This window comes from Pholis gunnellus (assembly GCF_910591455.1).
Source record: "Pholis gunnellus genome assembly, chromosome: 5".
In the NCBI taxonomy this organism is placed as follows: Eukaryota; Metazoa; Chordata; class Actinopteri; order Perciformes; family Pholidae; genus Pholis; species Pholis gunnellus.
In genome coordinates this window covers 6862990-6881484 of record NC_136531.1, presented here as the reverse complement: position 1 = coordinate 6881484, position 18495 = coordinate 6862990, and the positions used below count along the sequence as shown (strand labels likewise).

Here is an 18495-nt window from a genome sequence, read left to right as displayed (position 1 = left end):
TGCGTGCATGAATACTAATGCGGTTGTGTCTGCTAGATATGAATATAGGAAATTGTTAGTCTCAACATCGTTGTTTAATACTCTGTAACTGTTCACTTTCTGTGTCATTCATATATAAACTACTACCTATACTCTGTATATCTGACCTATAGTGTATACACCGTAATCCTATCATACTTGCAGCTGTTTATTCTGTATATGTTGTCTTACTAAACAGACATCTGCATTTCAATGCAGAATTTGTCGGCAACGGGACACGATTTTTGTATCGGAAGAATTCTGGTTTTCGTTTGTTTTACCATATTTATACGATTATAACTATTTCACTGCAATGGCAACGAAGAAGAATCTAATCATAGGAGGAGAATGGGTTAGTGTTGAGAAACAGGACAGAACATTGTTCCTCTTTTTTTGTGCCAAAATGAATCTCCTAAATACAAACGGCGGCTGCTGTGTGCAGTCGTCTGAGAACTCTATTACTTATATGCCGCTTCACCCCTCTGTCTAAACGGCTTTTATAACTGCTTAAAATAGCCTTTTTAGTAAGATACTGTGTATCTAGTGCTGCAGTAATGTGTCCTTGTGTTTCAGTGTTGCAGTTTTATCTCTCTGTTGAAAACCATTGGATGAAATGTTTCCTTGTTTCCCCCCCGCAGGTTTACTTGGACTAGTGCCAACAACCATTGCAACAGTCCCTACACCTACCGTGAGGAAAGCAACTACATAGGTACAAAGTCATGCCATGGAGTTTTCTTACACCTTAATCCAGTTATATACTCCTCTCTCACTCTGTACTGTATTTATATGTGACGATGTAGAATTAAAACCTATTTACTGAGTTACTGGAACAAGCATTGACAAGCATGTGTTTGTTCTAATCTTCTCGCAGGTAATGGAACATTTCAGAGTGGTTTTCCCAGTCAGGAGGTCCAGAATGTGCACAGCAATCAGACCAGCTGGAGTGAGGAGCAGCCGCAGGAATCGACCTCAACCTGGGACACAGCAGCCTGTGTGGGCAGCAAGGTGAGGAGCCACAACACTCAACTCAAACGGGTTGATCAGGACCAAGTGGTCTGGCTGCTCAGCTGAATATTAATAATCATATTGTCATTTCCTAGAACCCTAGGGATATCTTCAAATATCTTGTTTTGTTCGATCAACAGTTCAAAATCGAAAGATATTCAGTTCAAAATAACGGGTTTGTAGAATAAACCTCGAAAATACAAGCTTTTCTCTTTTTCAACGGTTGCTTAGATAAGGCTCACATTATTACTGATTTATTGTCTGTCGATCAATTTGTTTAAATTCTCATTACATCCTGACAGCAAGCAATAAATCAAATGCTCTGATGAAAAAAAAATAAATAAGGAAAACTAATAATGAATAAGAAAATGATGGGACGGTGTACCGGCCTGCGTGCACTATAAAGCCCTCACTGCCTTGTCAGCAGAGTCTTTTTACAAGCTGCTAACTAACAACAGCCATGTTCATTGTTTACGTTAATTATGATCATATTGGGGGGGGTGGCTTTAGGGGGAGGCATGAAGGGTCGGGCTGTCAGTGTCTGAAGCTACTTTAATTGGTAAAGAGTTGCTAACACTGGGCTAATTCTTTATAATCCAGCATACTCTTGCTGGTTGCTCTAATTTTACATACCCAAGCTTCTTTGCAGCTCGAGTATGTTGTGAACAACAGGGCCTCCACCAGCAAGGCAAGGCCATCAATATCCATAATTGTCGTGATAAATAATGCAAGAAACGAGAAGTTAATTCCACGGAGTTTCACTTCAACAAAGATGGACAGGATGTGGTTAAAGTTGTGTAATGAAATAAATCCCTGCAGTGGGGTTTACACAAAAATCAAGATATAAATGGCGAAACACCGTGGGAAATAACAATCTTTAAAAGTTACACTGGTGTTACTTTAAAGCTGTGTGCAACATGAACCGGGCCAATCAGGGAGCAGATTGCTGCCTGAACCCTGTGATTACAATCAAAGATTGTCAAGTTCCTTATTGAACACTGAGAGCACCTGTGATTCACATTTAATGTAAAACTGGATGTTTTCATCTGTTGTTGTGTCATTTTGAACAGCAACACACACACACACACACACACACACATACACCCTAAAGACAAAAGTGGCGTTTCTGTTGACTTAGAAGGAAGTAATTTCCTCTTGTGCTTTCATCATTCTGCTCTACTTGTCAGAACAGAAAGGAGGAACAAAATCGCCCGGTTTAATAGACTGTCTTACTTACTGAAAGTGGGTTTCCATAAACTTCTCTTTGATTTGCTGCTTCTCCTTTTTGTGCAACTGCTGTTTAAAAATACACGCTCAGTATCAGTTCAGTGTGCACTTTGGCACATGTGCAAAAATAAATTGCAGCACACGATTGTCCTATAAGCAGAAAATGTACCTTTTTGTTTATTTTAATTTTATTCTAATACATTTTAGTTGTATTTTAATTGCTATTTCTGTCGTAATTTCTTTATGCTATTATATTTACTGTTGCTTTCTTCAGTAGAAGTTTATTGACAACTTTAAAATATTCTGCCTCGGGAAAAAATCTGTTCAACCAAAGTTGCTGGATGCTGGATTGTGTTAAATAAAAGGTAGCTGATGTCAGATTTAAAAAAATAAAAATAAATGTATTGTATGTTTGAATTTTTTACGCTCAAATACTGGTCTCAAAATTACAGGCTGAATCCTAATGGCATGAAGTAATAGTTGTAGTACTGTGTGATTAAAAACACACATGAAACTAAACTGAGATCAGCGAGTACCTCTATCCAAAGATTCATAAAATAACTGCTCAAGAGAGAATACCTTGTTAAATTCCAAATGTTACAAGCAGCACGTAACATCTACTTAAAGTGTCTTTACAACAAAGACACTTTTCTGTGCTCGTGCATGTTAGAAAGTGTAGAAACAGACAGGAAACCAAAGCTCTCCAGCCAGAATCAAACCGGAGACGTTGCTGTTAGCACTGGTCACTGCGACTCCTCAAGAGATTACCCTTTTTCTTGTTGCTGAGGATCGACAGAAACTAGAGCGGGAAGGTCATTTTTAATTTAGCTGAAAGGAAGAGACGCTAATGAAAAGCAGAGCAACGACAGCCAGCTCATCACTGCAGGGAACAGACAGCCAAGTGGCCCGACGGTAGCGGAGCCCAGTGACAGGTAAGGTCACAATATGTCACGGATGTCCAATACTGGGATACAACTTTGGACAGAACCCAAAGCAGCTCCACATATCAGGGAAAACAAGTGGTTGAACAGCTAACATCATCTCTCTCTCTCTCTCTCTCCCTCTCTTCCTCCACAGCCATACTTCTCGGGTACCCGCAGCCTCTCCCCCATGTCCAGTCTGTTTGGGTCCATCTGGACGCCTCAGAGCGAGCCCTACCAGAGCCACTTCCAACCCGAGCGATCGGCCCCGATGTCCCCCGTGTCCCCCGTCACCCCGCCTCATTCCCCCTTTACCCGGGAGCCAGAGGGGACGTGCGCACCGATCCAGTACTCCAGCTTCAACCCCTTCGGCCCCCACATGAACCTGGACATATGGAACTCTTCCTCCAACCGCAGCTCCAACTCGCAACTCTCCAACGACTCTGGCTACGGTGGAGACGTTTAAAATTTAAAAATAACAACGCGGCAGGCCATAACGATATTTGCAAACATATAAAAACGTTGATATGTAAAAGAAAGGAAATAAAAATGAATGTTCTTTTATCATTAATGGGGAAAATGTGAATATTCCTTCTCTTTTATGTTCCCTTTTTCAAATGTTAAATGTTGTGAAAGGTTAAGCATTTGTTGTATATTTTTCTAGATGTTTTGCAGTTTTGATCATAGAAAATAAAAAAAAAAAAGGTTTTGTACTTCAACAGGTTTTCTTTAATTACGTTAATGTTAACTTTATCTGTCTACCGACGTCTCTCTTTTTCTTTCTTAGCAAACCGCTTTGATAATTTCAATCACTTGTCAGAGCCCACAAGTCCATGAATGTGTCATCATTTTAGTTTCATCCTCTGCTTTATTTTTCCATAGAAAACAGGCTTACAGCTTGCACGCTTGTCCTTCCAGTGGAGAAAACGTGACTTGGTGCCATGTAGGCTGCCCTACATGATAGAAAACGCTCTGCTCGCTGGTGCCCCACCGCGTGCAGCCAGCGCCCTGCGTATCACTCGGCGGGGATCGAGGCATTATGTCTTCCGGTTGTTTTATCCGTCCGTCTCATTCTCAGGAACGCCTTGAACGAGTGTCTTTAAATTTGGCACAACCATCCGCTTGGACTGAATGATGAACCGATCAGATGTTGGTGGTCAAAGGTCAATGTGAAGTCACAAAACACGTTTTTTTTTTTTTGCCATAACTCAATAATTCATATGCTCATAATGACAATTTCACACAAAGTGACAACATTTTGGACCGTCGTGCAGCTGCAACTTGACTGGTACAACAGCAAGGTGGTAATTATAGTCCACCACTGGTTGTGTGTATGTATGTAAATATTAATAAAACTAAATAGGAAATAAGAAAATCTAAACCAAAAAGCACAGACTCGAAGCAAGATTTCCAATAATGTTGCTCAGAACCGTCTCGCTCTGCCTGGTGAAAGGCCGTGTCTTACATTCATTACATCACAAATAATATTGACGTGTGAAATGGATGATTGTGGAGTTCCCCTTAAATTTAATTTATATTAGTCCTATAATTTATCCTCAGGGGAATATCAACAGCAAATTTCATAGCAAACTGGCTGTTTGTTGCCCAGATACATTTTGCAAACAAGTGTTGGTCAAGGAAAGTGGTTCAGATACTTTGTCTCGTTCTGGACTAACAGACATCACCACTCGTAGGCCCTGTTGGCAAAAAAATGATGTTTGCTTGTTAAAATGCCCAATCCGATCGGAGAGCGAGTTTCATCCATAGTTTCTAAATACTGTTTATATCCACCAGTCGATGCTTTATAATTATTGTCCCTGTGCAGAGTCAAAGGGGTGCTGCAGCTTTTCCCAGCTGTCATTGGACGAGGGGTGTGGTACCTTCTGGACAGGTCACAAGTCCTAAAACAGACAAATGGACAAATTCATATTCACAACTACACACAGCTAAGAGCCTAACTTGATGCTTCTAGTGAGGCTGGTACTATTTCTCTCTCAGCCTCAATACAATAGCGTTTACATTGTTGTCATTATTCTCGCCAAGAGTTTTGACAAATATTAAGTTCATATAAAAGATGGGAGTTCCCATAATTACCGTTGCTATATTTATGATGGTCGCAGAATGTATTTTGAGATGTGGGAAGTATTTAGCAAACTAGAGAAGTGAAAGAACAACAGTGAATGCATCTTTCTGTCATGCCGTGGTGAAGAGGGAGAAGTGATTTCAGCTGCGACACGCCGAGACTCAAGGTATTTTCTCTTTATTTTCAATCTTATATCATGTTTTATGGAGTGTGCTGCTGGAGTAATAATAGACTTCTGGAATAGGTGATAAACTGTAATGGCTTTTAAAAATTGACAAACTGATTTATTTAATTTGAGTTAAGATAATGCATTCAAAGAACCTGCTTGGGTCTTTTATTTGAGCAACAAGTACTATATAATGGATGAAAACCTTTTCATTGAAAAACACAAATTCAATTTAAATTCTGTCGATATAATTGACCAAACATGTCGGTATCCCTTAAACACTGAAAAAGCATCTAACAACTTCAGTCAATAATTGGTCTTTTTCCTGAACGACATTTTGAAATGTCACAGTAAGAAAAGCACAGGTGTGCATAATATAAATAATGATTGCTGGATTCTATTTAGGGTCCTGGTATTGTGCATGTCGGCTCACTGTCACACTGTCGAGCCTCACTGGGACACAGAGCCATCATTAATGGTATTGGTAGCGCCTGTGTTTTTCCTACTATGACAGGTGAAAATGTCTGCTGTGAAAAACACCTATAGTTTAGTGAATAACATTGTTTTTCCCCCAAAAAATATGGCTTTTCTCTGTTTTTATTTTCCAAAAAGGCCTTTTGGAAGGAAGTCATTTATTAGATGTGTTTTATTTAATATGTATCTCAGATGATGGAGGGGCCGTTTGATAAATATGACCATGTGTACAGTTTGTCACTTCTAGCCACAGTCAACAATTGTAGTTTGTATTCTAAGATTGTGTTGGACAACAGTATGCAAGGAAAGACCTGATGGTTGATTTTCTTTTCTTTTGTGTTTTATAGGAACTCAAGATGAGAATCCCGACATTTCTCTCGTTCATCCTGCTGCTAATGCATCAAAGCTTCTCACTCTCCAGAGCACAGTGTCACAGCTGTGAGCAAACATCCTGTAACTGCTCGGGACAAAACCTGGAGACAGTCCCTGAGGCTCCTTCAAAGCTCATCACTGAACTCGATCTCTCCTTCAACGAACTGTGGAAGATAATGAAAAATGACTTTGTTGCATTTTCCCGTCTGCAGTCTTTGATCGTGAATAACAACAAAATCCAAACGATCCACGACGAAGCATTTTTCCCGCTGACTAATTTGGAGAAGTTGGACTTGTCCTTTAACAGACTGGCAAACTTGTCTGCTGGATGGTTTGAAAACCTTTTATCTCTTCATCACTTGAATCTTTTGGGGAACAAATATAAAATGTTGGGTCAAGGCAACGTTTTCCAGCCACTGAAGAGATTAAAGACCTTACATATTGGAGGCCCTGACCTTCAATCTGTCTATCAGTCTGACTTCTCTGGCCTCAGTGTTCTTGAAGAGGTTGTTTTTGATGGAAAGAATCTGCAGTATTACGCAGAAGGAAGTTTAAGACAAATTGGGCCACTCAAATTTGTTACACTTGGTCTTAATGGTCCGTTTTGGAGAAATCCAATGCTCGTAGAAGCTATACTGTCTGATGTCGTACACCAAAACACAACCCTGACACTCACTGACACATTGTTCTCCACAGAGCATCAAATCCGCCCATTGAAAATGGCCAACGGAACTACAAGTGTTATTTTCAAATATGTTACGATGACCGCTCCGGCTATCATGGCATTTCTGCATATTATGTCGGACTCTAATTTGACTAAGTTGGCACTTGTAGATACTACACTCCTCATAAGTCTTTCGGCTAGGATTGTATATCCCCAATACATGAACTGTTTGGAGACTGTTGTCTTCAAAAATGTTGTTGTCCCTCAGTATTACAACTTCCCAGCCCTCCTTTTCTTGCGACCTCTGGTGGGCATGATGCGAAGAGTGTCTCTGCTAAACTGCACGTTTTTCCTCTGGCCTTGTCAGTACTCTGCTGATTTCTCAAAGCTTGAGTATATGGACGTCAGTGACAACTTGCTTAGTGATCTGCTCTTCAGCGAAATGATGTGCGATGGTGATGGTGGTCTTTGGACTCTGCAAACCATCAATGTCAGCAGGAATCACCTTCAGTCGATCAACAGCCGGCTCTTCACCAAACTAAATAAGCTTAAAAACATCGACATGAGTGGAAATGCGTTTCATCGTATGCCTGAGACTTGTTACTGGCCGCCAAGTCTCCAGTTCCTAAACCTTTCATCAACACATTTAACAAAAGTAACCACTTGTTTGCCGGTGAGTTTAAGAATCCTCGATCTATCAGACAATGACTTGACCGTGTTCAACATCAAACTACCTTTTCTCACAGAGTTATACATCTCTGGCAACATGATCGTTAGGTTGCCAGACGGGGTTTTATACCCTCGTCTCACTTTTCTCTCCATTCAAAACAACGGCTTACAGACGCTCAGCAGCAAAAATCTGAATCGTTATAATAATCTGAAGAGTCTGGAGGCTGGTGCTAACAAGTACGTCTGTTCATGTGACTTTGTAGCGTTCACGACGAGTCACTTGACGAGTCCTCGAGTCACATTTGTAGATGATTCCAAGTCTTACGTCTGTGACTCCCCTGACGCTTTGAGAGGAAAGAGTGTGGCAGAAGCGAGGTTGTCGGTGTTTGAGTGCCACACAGCTTTAGCGTTTTCTTTACTCTGCTCAGGCATCCTGGTGGTGTTACTGCTCGTCGCTGGTTTGTGTCACAAATTCAGCGTTGTGTGGTATTTGAAGATGACCTGCTACTGGCTGAGGGCCAAGAGGAAGCCAAAGTTAAAAAAGGGAGCGCTCGAGTATGACGCCTTTGTGTCCTACAGTGAAATGGACTCTGGTTGGGTGTATGCACATCTGGTCCCGGAGCTGGAGCAGACTGAGCCTCCTCTCCGGCTCTGCCTCCACAAGAGAGACTTTGTTCCCGGAGCCTGGATCTTGGACAACATCATGGACGCCATAGAGAAGAGTCACAGAACTCTGTTTGTCCTTTCTCCGCATTTTGTCAGCAGTGAATGGTGCAAGTATGAGCTGGATTTCACCCATTTTAGAGTGTTTGACCAAAACGACGACACAGTTGTGCTGATTCTTTTGGAGCCCATTGACAAAGAGACCATCCCCAAAAAGTTCTGCAAGCTGCGGAGAGTCATGAACTCTCGGACGTACCTGGAGTGGCCTGATGATGACGACCAGATCCCCAGGTTCTGGCACAGCTTGAAAACGGCTATTAAAAGACCTGAAAATGGGAACTGATTACGGTTTGACAATGTGGACTTTTAATTTCAGAGTTTTACTTTGCAGCTTTTTTTCTTTTTTTAATCTGTAACTTTTAAGAACCTTCAAATGTCACTTTCAGTTGGATGAATGTCAATAAAATGTCTTTGGTCATAAATTGGGCCTGCTCAATATCTGTTGCATCAATTTATTCTTTAAACTCATTATCCCGTCCTGGTTTTCCCAATGCGTACTTCTCCGGCAACCCTGCCTCCTAAAAAGGACATTTCTGTACTTTTAATTTGTCGTGTTGTCAATTAGGTTTTGTGAGGAACTCCTCGCGATTCCCTTTGAAGCGCTACATTTATGCTAACCGTGACGGAGGGAGTTTGTTTGGGGTGTAAGTTGGGTGTACAAAGTTCAAGTCATATTTATCCTGTTTAACATCAGAGGGATAAGCTACATCTTGCCTATCCCTCTGATTCACTGGGATGCTCTACAGCTGCACAAGCCTTACGATGCTGTAACTAGGGACAGTTCATTTATACGTTTTATCTAAAATTACAAAGCAGAAAGTGAGTTCACATCAGTAAGCCCTTGAACAAAGTACCTATAGTGTGAAATTATGTATTTACGTATGAACGTTTTGATGACGTATACAATTTGTGTGACAGCAAAAAGGGTCGACATGAAAAGTTAGTTTAATATATTAAATTATAATGTCACAAACTGAATTTATTCTGTAAGTATACATTACTCATCGTGAACTATATTCAAAAATTTCAAAATTTTGGTTAACTATTGTAGCTGGAATGATTTTTCTCGTATTTATATGATGAATTTCATTGTGTGTGTGTGTGTGTGTGTGTGTGTGTGTGTGTGTGTGTGTGTTCACGTGTGTGTTCATGTGCTTGTGTGCCTAAAAGCGTGTGTAATTCATTGTCAGGCTCTTGAGAGCTGACATATTGCCGCTATTGATCTTTAGTCCTAAAATCAACACAGAAGCCTGGATACTGATGACAGGCAGGCCAAGGGAGTCAGGGTGTCCTGATAACACACACACAAACACAAACACACATTAATGCTCAACATGCACATATAAACAGAAGCACATGCACATATTTACAGAGTTACAGATGTCTGTGAAGGTTGGTGAAATCTGATATAGTGCAGGACTTAATCGGCGAGACTTAAAATCATTAAATCATTGCTTTCATGTATAAAAGTACATTTATACACTTACGTGTTGTACATACAGTAACTTTAATTGATTCTGTGTTATATACAGTAAAGTCAACCAGCATGACTTTATCTCCCAAAAGCAACATGGTACTTACAAATATTTGGCAGCACAAATTCAAGTTTGAATCTGAATCCACTATACTTAATTCTACCTGTTAAAATAAAAGGTCATATTTATCAATTATTGGAAAGTTGACTGTCTATATTTTTTCTTGTAATATACACCCAAAACATATACAAAAAATTGAATAAATTGAAAATGTTAACACCTTCCCAGCTAGCTGGTAATAAATGAATAGTCCTTGACAGGAAAGTTCTCTACGAAATTCTTTCTTTTCTTTCTTTCTTTTTGTTTGGAAATATTATAAAGCTGTCCTGAAATGTCAAGATTTTATTTGTCTTTCTATAACTTTCACGCTATAACTTTAAGGCAAAACCGTGTCTTGTTTTTGGGAAATCCTGTTATCATATTGTACGACTCTGAAATGATAAAGGTGACATTCTTTATTTTTCAAATTCTCAGCAAAAAAAAAAGTATTATTATTACGTATTGTGTGTGTGTGTGTGTAAGTCTGATAGAACGTATTCCTCTGTGCCATAGATCTCTATTATTGCGCAAACACTAAAACTAAAAACACAGCAATGCCACACTGTTGCGATGAGTGACATGTTCCCTTATTATGAAAAACACAGGTTATTTTGTGTCGACACACCGTCTTGCTTCTGTAACAACTCACTGGAGCGCCAAAAACAAAAATTCTAAAAATAACTTTTTTTCTGCCCTTCACTATTGCTAAATGGGTTTAAGTAAAATGATGCAACCCACCCTGCCATGCAAAGTTTGAACCTGCTCATCCGGAGCAGTTTGTGGCTCGAGGGCACTTTGTTCACCTCATCCACCCTGAGTCTGTCTTCCAACAGCCTTTCCAAGTTTTTCCAAGTCAGTCAATAGCCACGGGTGTGTCTGAGGACACAATCCTCTTTTTGAAGACGAGGATTGTCAGTTTGGAAGGTTGACGTGGTTGACTCTTGTTTGATGTTGTGTCTTTATGCTTCCCACTTAAAAGAACATTATAGTGCGTCGTGTTTTGAGGAGAGCCACGTGCGACCAGGTTGTACTGTATCTCAGTCTGCTGATGTGGGTTCAGAGTGTTCCCCTTTAGAAGTCAAAACAGCATATGATTTGATTTCACGCTCTTTTATCCTTTAACTAGCCTGATAACAGGGAAGGAAAAAAGCAATGATCTTTGTGTGTGTGTGTGTGTGTGTGTGTGTGTGTGTGTGTGTGTGTGTGTGTGTGTGTGTGTGTGTGTGTGTGTGTGTGTGTGTGTGTGTGTGTGTGTGTGTGTGTGTGTGTGTGTGTGTGTGTGTATAACGACTCTCCATCATCTCCTAGCAGAGGATCCATTAGCCTTGGACCCCCTCCCCGGTTGCCCAGTGATAAAGTAAACAAAGTGTGTTTGGCCAATCCGGCATGCAAATATTTGTTCTGGAAGCTACCTCATCCTACGAGACACACACACGTCTGCAGCCGTGTGCTGAGGTATATATACAGTGGCGAGCCTGACGGTCCAGTATTACATATGCAAACACACATACAGAAAAGTGGATCCATCAATGACCCAGGACAGACCTTTCCTCTGACTTCAACACAGATTCACCTGAACCTGGCAGCTACGGTAATACAACTTTAACTTTTTTTAACCAATTTTAAGTCATTATCCTGTCAACAACAAACTATTATTACTTTGTTTCTTCTGTAGTTGACTCTTCAGTGTTGAGAAGCCAACAATGGCAGCAGGCGTCATAAGAAACTTCCTCATTCAGGCCCCGACTCCCGCCTACTTCCCCCTGATGTTTCAGCACTCTCCATGCAAGGAAGACGAAGATGTGGAGATGCTGGAGGAGAAACCGGAGATGAGGGAAGATGAGGAAGAAAGAGAGGTAGATGAGGAGGAGGAGGATGAAGAATCTGAAGCTCAGGAAGAAGAGGAGGAATGCTTGGAGGTTTTCCTAAACCCTGCCAACTACGCTTTGGATGTGACCAAGCAGTTGCTGAGGTTTGCGGATCTCATCAGCCGTGACGTCCAGCGGTATTTCGGCCGCTGCTCTGGTGATCAAGAAGCTTGTGACATCTACAGCGACTCGGTCTCCGCCACGACCAGCGGGCGTCTGCGTTACTATGATGACCTGCTGAAAATTGCAAGAGCGGGAAGCCCAGAGCAGCAAGAAAACAGCATGGTGACTTGTGCTGACGACCAAGGAGTTGGAGTTGCGAAGGGCAACAGCAGTTTGGGGCCCTTAGCTGAACTGTTCAACCAAAGGGGCCAGAGTCAGGGCCACAGCCGACCGATGATCAAGCGGCTTCTCCCGCTCAGTTTCTGGACTGAGCCGATCCCCTGCTGCTCTCCGGTCAGTTTCAGCAACACACCTGACGTCGCACACACACACGGCGACACACCTGCACAGGACAGCACACACACAGACTCTTCTAACACACACACACACTGCAACCCGATCCCGCATCACAGCACACACGCACTCGAAAACACTCAGCTGGACTTCAGTGACTTGCTGGCATACTGGGATCCAAACCCAGAGCTCACACACACACTGACGGAGAACACACACATGCAGCATTAAACACAACAGCTTTATTCACATCCTTTTCACCTTTGATAGATACTTGTAAAAAGTTTAATAAAAAAAGTTTTAAAAAAACAGAAACAAATCAATACGTGTTGTGCTCACTTTTCTTCTGGCAGCTTGTCACTGCAGCTTATCGTTTATCTAAAGGATCAGTTTCCCAAAATTACAAAATACAGGTTTTCTTTATTACCTTAGTTGTTTTTAGTCATACAGACAGCGCTGTTGAAGCAAAATCTAATTGTTTCAGGAATTGAAAATTGCCTTATTCTTTTTAGCTCTTGCTGACCTCAGTGCTTTAACTTCCCACCTTGCTGCTGTGACGTACAGGTGGACTTCAGGACATCCTGTCGTCACAGTTGTGTGTGGTTACAGGTTTCTGTGAAGAACCAGTAAAGCTGGGTGTGGTCAGAGGTGAAACAGGCTCAACCAGAGAGGGCAGTGAAACCCTTTACAGCCTCCGGTTACTCTTTAGATCTCATAACTCCCCCAACTCTCACAGTGCAATACTTAATTGCTCTTTTTAAAACCATTTCAGGGGCATTTTATGCCTTAAATTAGAGAATCAACAGTAGGTCCTTTCTCACTGTCAAGCCGGGGACGGTCTATGGTCAGGACCTTGACCCCCCCTGTAGGCCACTAGTGCACCAGTACTCCTTTAAATTTATAATTTTAGAATATGTAGAAAAAGAAAAATCTGTTTTCTCCAAGTTTTTGATTGAAATCAACTTGTTTCAAGTATTTCTTACAGTCATTTTGTATTGAGCAGCACAAATATAATTAATTTGACCTCCGTTGTTTTGAAGTGTGGGCAGTTGAGCCAGATATCTCAAAGCTTAAGCACATTCAGCAAAACCCAAACAATCTGCACAACCAGACACCACTAAATTGGGTTAACAGACCCTTTAAATGGGATTAAAAATACAACCGTCCCTGGAGCAACATGTAGCATGAATCTGCTTACAATTTCACTGTTCATTCCCTAATAGCCCTCAAGTCTGGATTTTTTTTCGAGTCCTGTCTTTTCTGTTAAACGGTAAAGAGAAGAGAGAGGCGAAAGTGTTTGGATTTTTTTAAACAGAAATAGTGAGATAAGAGAGACATGTAAAATAGGGAGAGATAGAAATGTGCTCTCAATGTGTTTAGTTAAATGCGGGTCTGATAAGACCCAGAGAGAGGAGTGAAAAATTAAAGAAGTATACACCTGTATATGCTAACATCTGGCGGGTGTCGGGGTCTGAAAGCTAAAGATGCAATAAAGAAAATAATCAAGAAAAAGATCAAGTGGGAGGAGAGAGAGAGTTCTTGAATCCAGAAAGTAAGGGCACAGTCAGTTTTCCCAATTCTGAATCTACAGGGCAGTATTTGATTGGTTCAGACTGGAATGAGTCCCCTGCAGGCGCACCATCTGATTGGGTGAGAGGGAAGGCCAGTGAAATTTTGACACACATCCATCTTGGACACATAAAGGTACAAACTTTCAGTGACACATGTGAGGAGGCACCAGAGCAGGTAGAGAAAACGCAGACATGAGGACGCACACGCTTTTGATCGTAGCTCTGCTGGGCCTGCTGCTGTGGGCCTCCTGCTCCCAGGCAAACGACACAGAATCCAAACAAGAAGAAACACAAGAAGACTCATCGAAGGAGACGACAGAAGAGACTCCAGGAGAGGAGGAGGAGGAGGAGGGGGAAACCGAAGAGGCAACAAAAAAAGAGAAAACAACAGAGATAGAGGAGGAGGACAATGTGATGGTTCTCCACATCAACAACTTTGACAGAGCTCTCAGCGAGAATCAATATCTACTGGTTGAATTCTGTAAGTATAGTTACTTTTATATTACGTTTGTGATGCTTTTTAGTACAAACTTGGCTTAAGTGGACCGTCATTGACCAGCTTTGTGTTAAAAGGTGGCAACTTGATTAAAGTACACATGGAGGTTTATCCTTGGGAACACAAATGAAGCTGAAGAAGGGCATGAGTTACAACTGAAAGCTTCAGGAATAGCTAAGCGCTTGAGTATAGAGTATTTATCACAGTATAAATGTCATTTTCTCTGTTCTGGCCCTCATGAGCACTGAGGCGTTATCTCAAGAACGTGCAAACACGTGGCCTCTCCTGTCCAGATGCTCACTTGCTTCAACTCTCCCACAGATGAGCTCAGCACTGCCAGTGGAGAGGACTGGACAAGGAAAAGAGCAAAGTGGATAAAGGCTGAGCCAAACTGCCACTGTTGCTATCAGCAGCTTATTTACATGTGTATCTTTGCATGCGATAGCACCAAGAAGAAAACTGAACAGAACAGAGTAGCTGCATGTCTACTGCTTTGATTATTGATTTTCAGTATTTATTCCATGCTGTATAAACAGATCAACTACATATTTGTGTGTATTTGTGTGTGTGTAGATGCTCCCTGGTGTGGCCACTGTAAAAAGCTGGAGCCTATTTACGCTGAGGTTGCTGGGCTGTTGAAGGAGGAGGGATCGGCGATGCGTTTGGCCAAAGTGGAGGCCACAGAGGAGCCTGAGCTGAACCTGGAGTTTGACATCCAAGGCTACCCTGTTCTGAAAATGTTCATAAACGGAGACCGCAAGAAGCCCATCGAATACACTGGTAAACACACACAGACACACACACACAGACAATGTAACTGTAGACTACTCTGGTAAAGCTGCTTTCCACTTTCTCAGATGCACAACTACATGAGCCTACGTCATCATTAACTGTACCCTGAAGAGACGTGCTTGTGTGTGTGTGTACATGACTATGACGTGATTTAATTTATTTGTGTGTGTTTTCCAGGTAAGAGGACAAAAGAGGGAATAATCCAGTGGATGAAGCGTCGTGCAGGCTCCGGTGCTCCGGTGCTCGACTCAGCAGACTCTGCAGCTCAGTTCATCGAGTCCCATAACATCACTGTTATAGGATTCTTTGATGTACGTTTATCTATTTTATTTATCCTTACTAATAAATCACATGATCACATATTTATGTTTACATTCACATTTTATATTTTGATTTGTATCTATATCAGAACCTGGAAAGTGAGGCGGTCGAGGTGTTCAAGGAGCTTGCTTTCAATTTTGGTGACACAGAGTTTGCTCTGGCAACAAGTCCAGAGGTTTTCCAGAAGTATGAAGTTAAAGCCAACTCAGTGGTGCTCTTCAAAAAGGTACGAAAATGTTGTGATACTAACTGAGAGGCACATAGTCAAGTGTTTTATAGAAAGACTGAACCAAGATTCAAGAAGAGACGATGTTAGCTTTGCTGCCATCTAGTGCAAACAGTGAGTTCCATTTGAGGAGTAAATGTCCTCACAAGGATGGAAAGATGAGGATATTTTGCTGATTCTGACTTCTTTAAATTTTCTAACTTTAGGAGTTCGATTTACAATCTTGACATGGCTTAAGTTAGGTTTAGGGTTACATTTAGCCATATAATCAAAGGTAAAGAAAAAGATTAGGCCTGCTACTACTGTATTGATGTTGTATTATTATTATGTAGGAATACATCAGTTATTATTTCTATCAATTAGTCAATGACATTTCAGAAAATAGCCAGAACTACTATTGAATTATATTATTTGTTTATGTTTCATCCTGTGTCATGCTTCAGTTTATGCACAACAAATTGTTTGTCTTACATGTTGGGGGATACTGAACATTCCAAGGGTCAGAGCCTCTGAAGTGATTTTTACTGATAGAAAGTCAAGCAAACAATTACAAAGAGACACAAACCTGACTGCAAAGAGAGACAAAACGACTATAATAAACGCAGAAACGACAGATTTATCTAATTTTATTTCTTTCAAGTCTTGTGTTGGGCTAATTCTGTGTTTTTCTTTTATTGTGTTTTGTGAATATTTGGCCAAGTGTTTTATGTGAATGTTGTGACTGAATCAAATACATGTTCCAGGGGCTGAAGGTTTGGGTTGACTATCAATCCAAACACAAAGATATTGAATTTTCAACGATATAACAGAGAAAAGCAGAAAAATCAGCAACTGTTTGCCAAACAAACGTTTGTGTGTTTGCTAGTTTGACGAAGGCAGAGCGGACTTTTCGTTGTCAGAAGAAGGAGTTCTGATCCCCGCAAATCTGACCACCTTCATCAAGCAAAACAGCCTGGAGCTGGTCATCCCATTCAGCCAGGAGGTAACACACACACACACATTGTTAGACATTTTAAATTAAATGTGAAATTATGTTTGAAGTTATATTATAACTTATATTATGTGTGTGTGTTTATGTGTAAACACACACACATTTTAGTTTATGTACGCCTTATGTGTGTGACATTTTAAATTAAATGTGAAATTATGTTTGAAGTTATATTATAACTTATATTATGTGTGTGTGTGTTTTCAGACTGCAGAGCTGATCTTCAACTCTGGCATCCATCTGCACAGCCTGCTGTTCATCAACTCTGCTGTGGAGAGTCAGACAGCCCTGGTGGACGAATTCAGGACCATTGCCAAAGAGTTCAAGGGCAAGGTAACAGTGCGTGTGTGTGTGTGTGTGTGTGTGTGTGAGAGAGAGTATGTGTGGGGCTAGGACAGTGTGTCTTTGAAAGAAAGTCATTGACATAAATCTCAATTTAACCTTTTTGTCATTGCTTTTTTTGTCTCCTCTTTATGTTTATGTGTGTGTGCGTGTGTCATATAGATGCTGTTCGTTGTGATTGACATAGTAGCAGCTATGTCTTCTGTGCTCAATTACTTCGGCGTGTCCGAAAAAGATGCCCCCACCGCGCGCCTCATCAACATGGAAACAGGGCAGAAGTTCACCATCGCTACCGGCGATCTCTCCATAGATTCACTGAGACAGTTGTGCCAGGATGTTGCTGGCGGCAGTGCCAAGGTAACAAGCACGCATGAGTTTGATATTCGGTCACGCTGCAGGATTAGACCCAATAACTAATAATGCTGTCATTGTGGTGCAGCCCTACTATCGGTCTGAGGAGATCCCAGAGGACTGGAATAAGGAACCAGTCAAAGTCCTGGTGGGAAAGAATTTTGAGTCCGTTGCTCTGGACCCGACCAAAAACGTATTTGTGGAGTTCTGTAAGTTCATCTGTCAGTCTGCACTGTAAAAACTCAACTGGAAATTAGCAAAATCAACTCATCTTTCTTTCATTGTGAATTTAAAATGTGTGTGTAGATGCTCCATGGTGTGGACACTGTAAGGATCTGACTCCCATCTGGGAACAGCTGGGCGAAAAGTTCTCCGACAGAGATGACATCATCATAGCCAAGATGGATGCCACTGCCAACGAGGTGGAGTCATTAACCATTTCGGGATTCCCAACTCTGAAATACTTCCCAGCTGATGGCAAAGAGGTAGCATACATGTTCAAACTTACACACATGTTCAGAGCACAAGCGCTGCATACAGACTCAAAGAGCTTTTGATTATTTCCCAACATGCCCTCCATCATTTCTTCTTCTTCTCTCTGTTAGGTGGTCGACTACACTGGAAAAAGGGATCTGGAGACCTTGTCTCAGTTCCTGGAGGATGGAGGAGTGTTGCCTAAGACTGAAAGTAATGAGGAGGAGGAAGAAGAGTTTGACGAGGAAGGTGGTGGTGATGATGAGGTCTGTATTTTTACCGCTACTTTATATATTTCTCTTTGTATTATAATCCACTCACCGGTCTCTCATTGTATTTTCTTATTCTTCTGTTTCAGGAGTCTGCTGAGTCTGCAGAGTCTGCAGAGGTACCGACCAACACAACATCTAAGGATGAGCTGTGATGTCACTTTGGTTTTTTCGACCAATCAGTATCTTCCAATTTTTCTTAATGAAATTAATTTAGGTTAAAAACATCAATATGTAGCTACTCATTACTATGTTGAATGGCTTTTAAACTCTGTTTAGGTTTGACTTCACATGATTTTCTACAACACAATCGTCACTGTATGTAAATATTACATGTCATTTTTCATGTCATGAATAAAAATAAAAATCAAGACATTGTTAAGTTTGACTGGGACTCTTTCTGACTTTTCACAGTGATGAAAAACATAAGTAAGTTTAACAAACAA

General features: G+C 41.1%; 4 protein-coding genes across 4 annotated transcripts in view; all 4 read left to right on the top strand.

The window, feature by feature from the left end:
- tmem131l (transmembrane 131 like) overlaps positions 1 to 3883 on the top strand; it is a 30489-nt gene extending 26606 nt beyond the window's left edge. The window contains exons 32-34 of the mRNA XM_079160428.1: positions 657 to 727; positions 890 to 1023; positions 3328 to 3883. Coding sequence (XP_079016554.1) covers positions 657 to 727; positions 890 to 1023; positions 3328 to 3636 — 514 coding nt within the window. The 3' untranslated portion in view covers positions 3637 to 3883. The remainder of the gene's footprint in view (positions 1 to 656; positions 728 to 889; positions 1024 to 3327) is intronic.
- A 1517-nt stretch (positions 3884 to 5400) lies between these two features.
- On the top strand, positions 5401 to 8695 carry LOC306696590 (toll-like receptor 2). The gene is made up of 2 exons (XM_079160244.1): positions 5401 to 5419; positions 6241 to 8695. The coding sequence occupies exon 2, from the start codon at positions 6250 to 6252 to the stop codon at positions 8602 to 8604; it is 2355 nt and encodes a 784-aa protein (XP_079016370.1). The 5' UTR covers positions 5401 to 5419; positions 6241 to 6249; the 3' UTR covers positions 8605 to 8695.
- Positions 8696 to 11290: 2595 nt separating this feature from the next.
- Positions 11291 to 12450, top strand: percc1 (proline and glutamate rich with coiled coil 1; the record flags this gene model as incomplete). The annotated part of the gene is made up of 2 exons (XM_079159747.1): positions 11291 to 11486; positions 11571 to 12450. Exon 2 carries the CDS (start codon positions 11599 to 11601, stop codon positions 12448 to 12450), a length of 852 nt encoding a protein of 283 aa, XP_079015873.1. The 5' UTR covers positions 11291 to 11486; positions 11571 to 11598.
- A 1506-nt stretch (positions 12451 to 13956) lies between these two features.
- On the top strand, positions 13957 to 18437 carry pdia2 (protein disulfide isomerase family A, member 2). Its single transcript, XM_079158967.1, has 11 exons — positions 13957 to 14271; positions 14860 to 15066; positions 15256 to 15389; positions 15488 to 15625; positions 16491 to 16607; positions 16821 to 16946; positions 17118 to 17312; positions 17395 to 17515; positions 17613 to 17791; positions 17912 to 18046; positions 18139 to 18437. Exons 1-11 carry the CDS (start codon positions 13983 to 13985, stop codon positions 18202 to 18204), a joined length of 1707 nt encoding a protein of 568 aa, XP_079015093.1. The 5' UTR covers positions 13957 to 13982; the 3' UTR covers positions 18205 to 18437.
- The last annotated feature ends 58 nt before the right edge of the window (positions 18438 to 18495 follow it).

Excerpts from the sequence above, each read along its gene's own strand:
- LOC306696590 (XM_079160244.1), top strand. The coding sequence starts at position 6,250 with ATGAGAATCCCGACATTTCTCTCGTTCATCCTGCTGCTAATGCATCAA.
- pdia2 (XM_079158967.1), top strand. The coding sequence starts at position 13,983 with ATGAGGACGCACACGCTTTTGATCGTAGCTCTGCTGGGCCTGCTGCTG. Across the intron at positions 15,067-15,255 it reads GAAGCCCATCGAATACACTG|GTAAGAGGACAAAAGAGGGA; the intron begins GTAAACACACAC and ends TGTGTTTTCCAG. Across the intron at positions 16,947-17,117 it reads CCAAAGAGTTCAAGGGCAAG|ATGCTGTTCGTTGTGATTGA; the intron begins GTAACAGTGCGT and ends TGTGTCATATAG.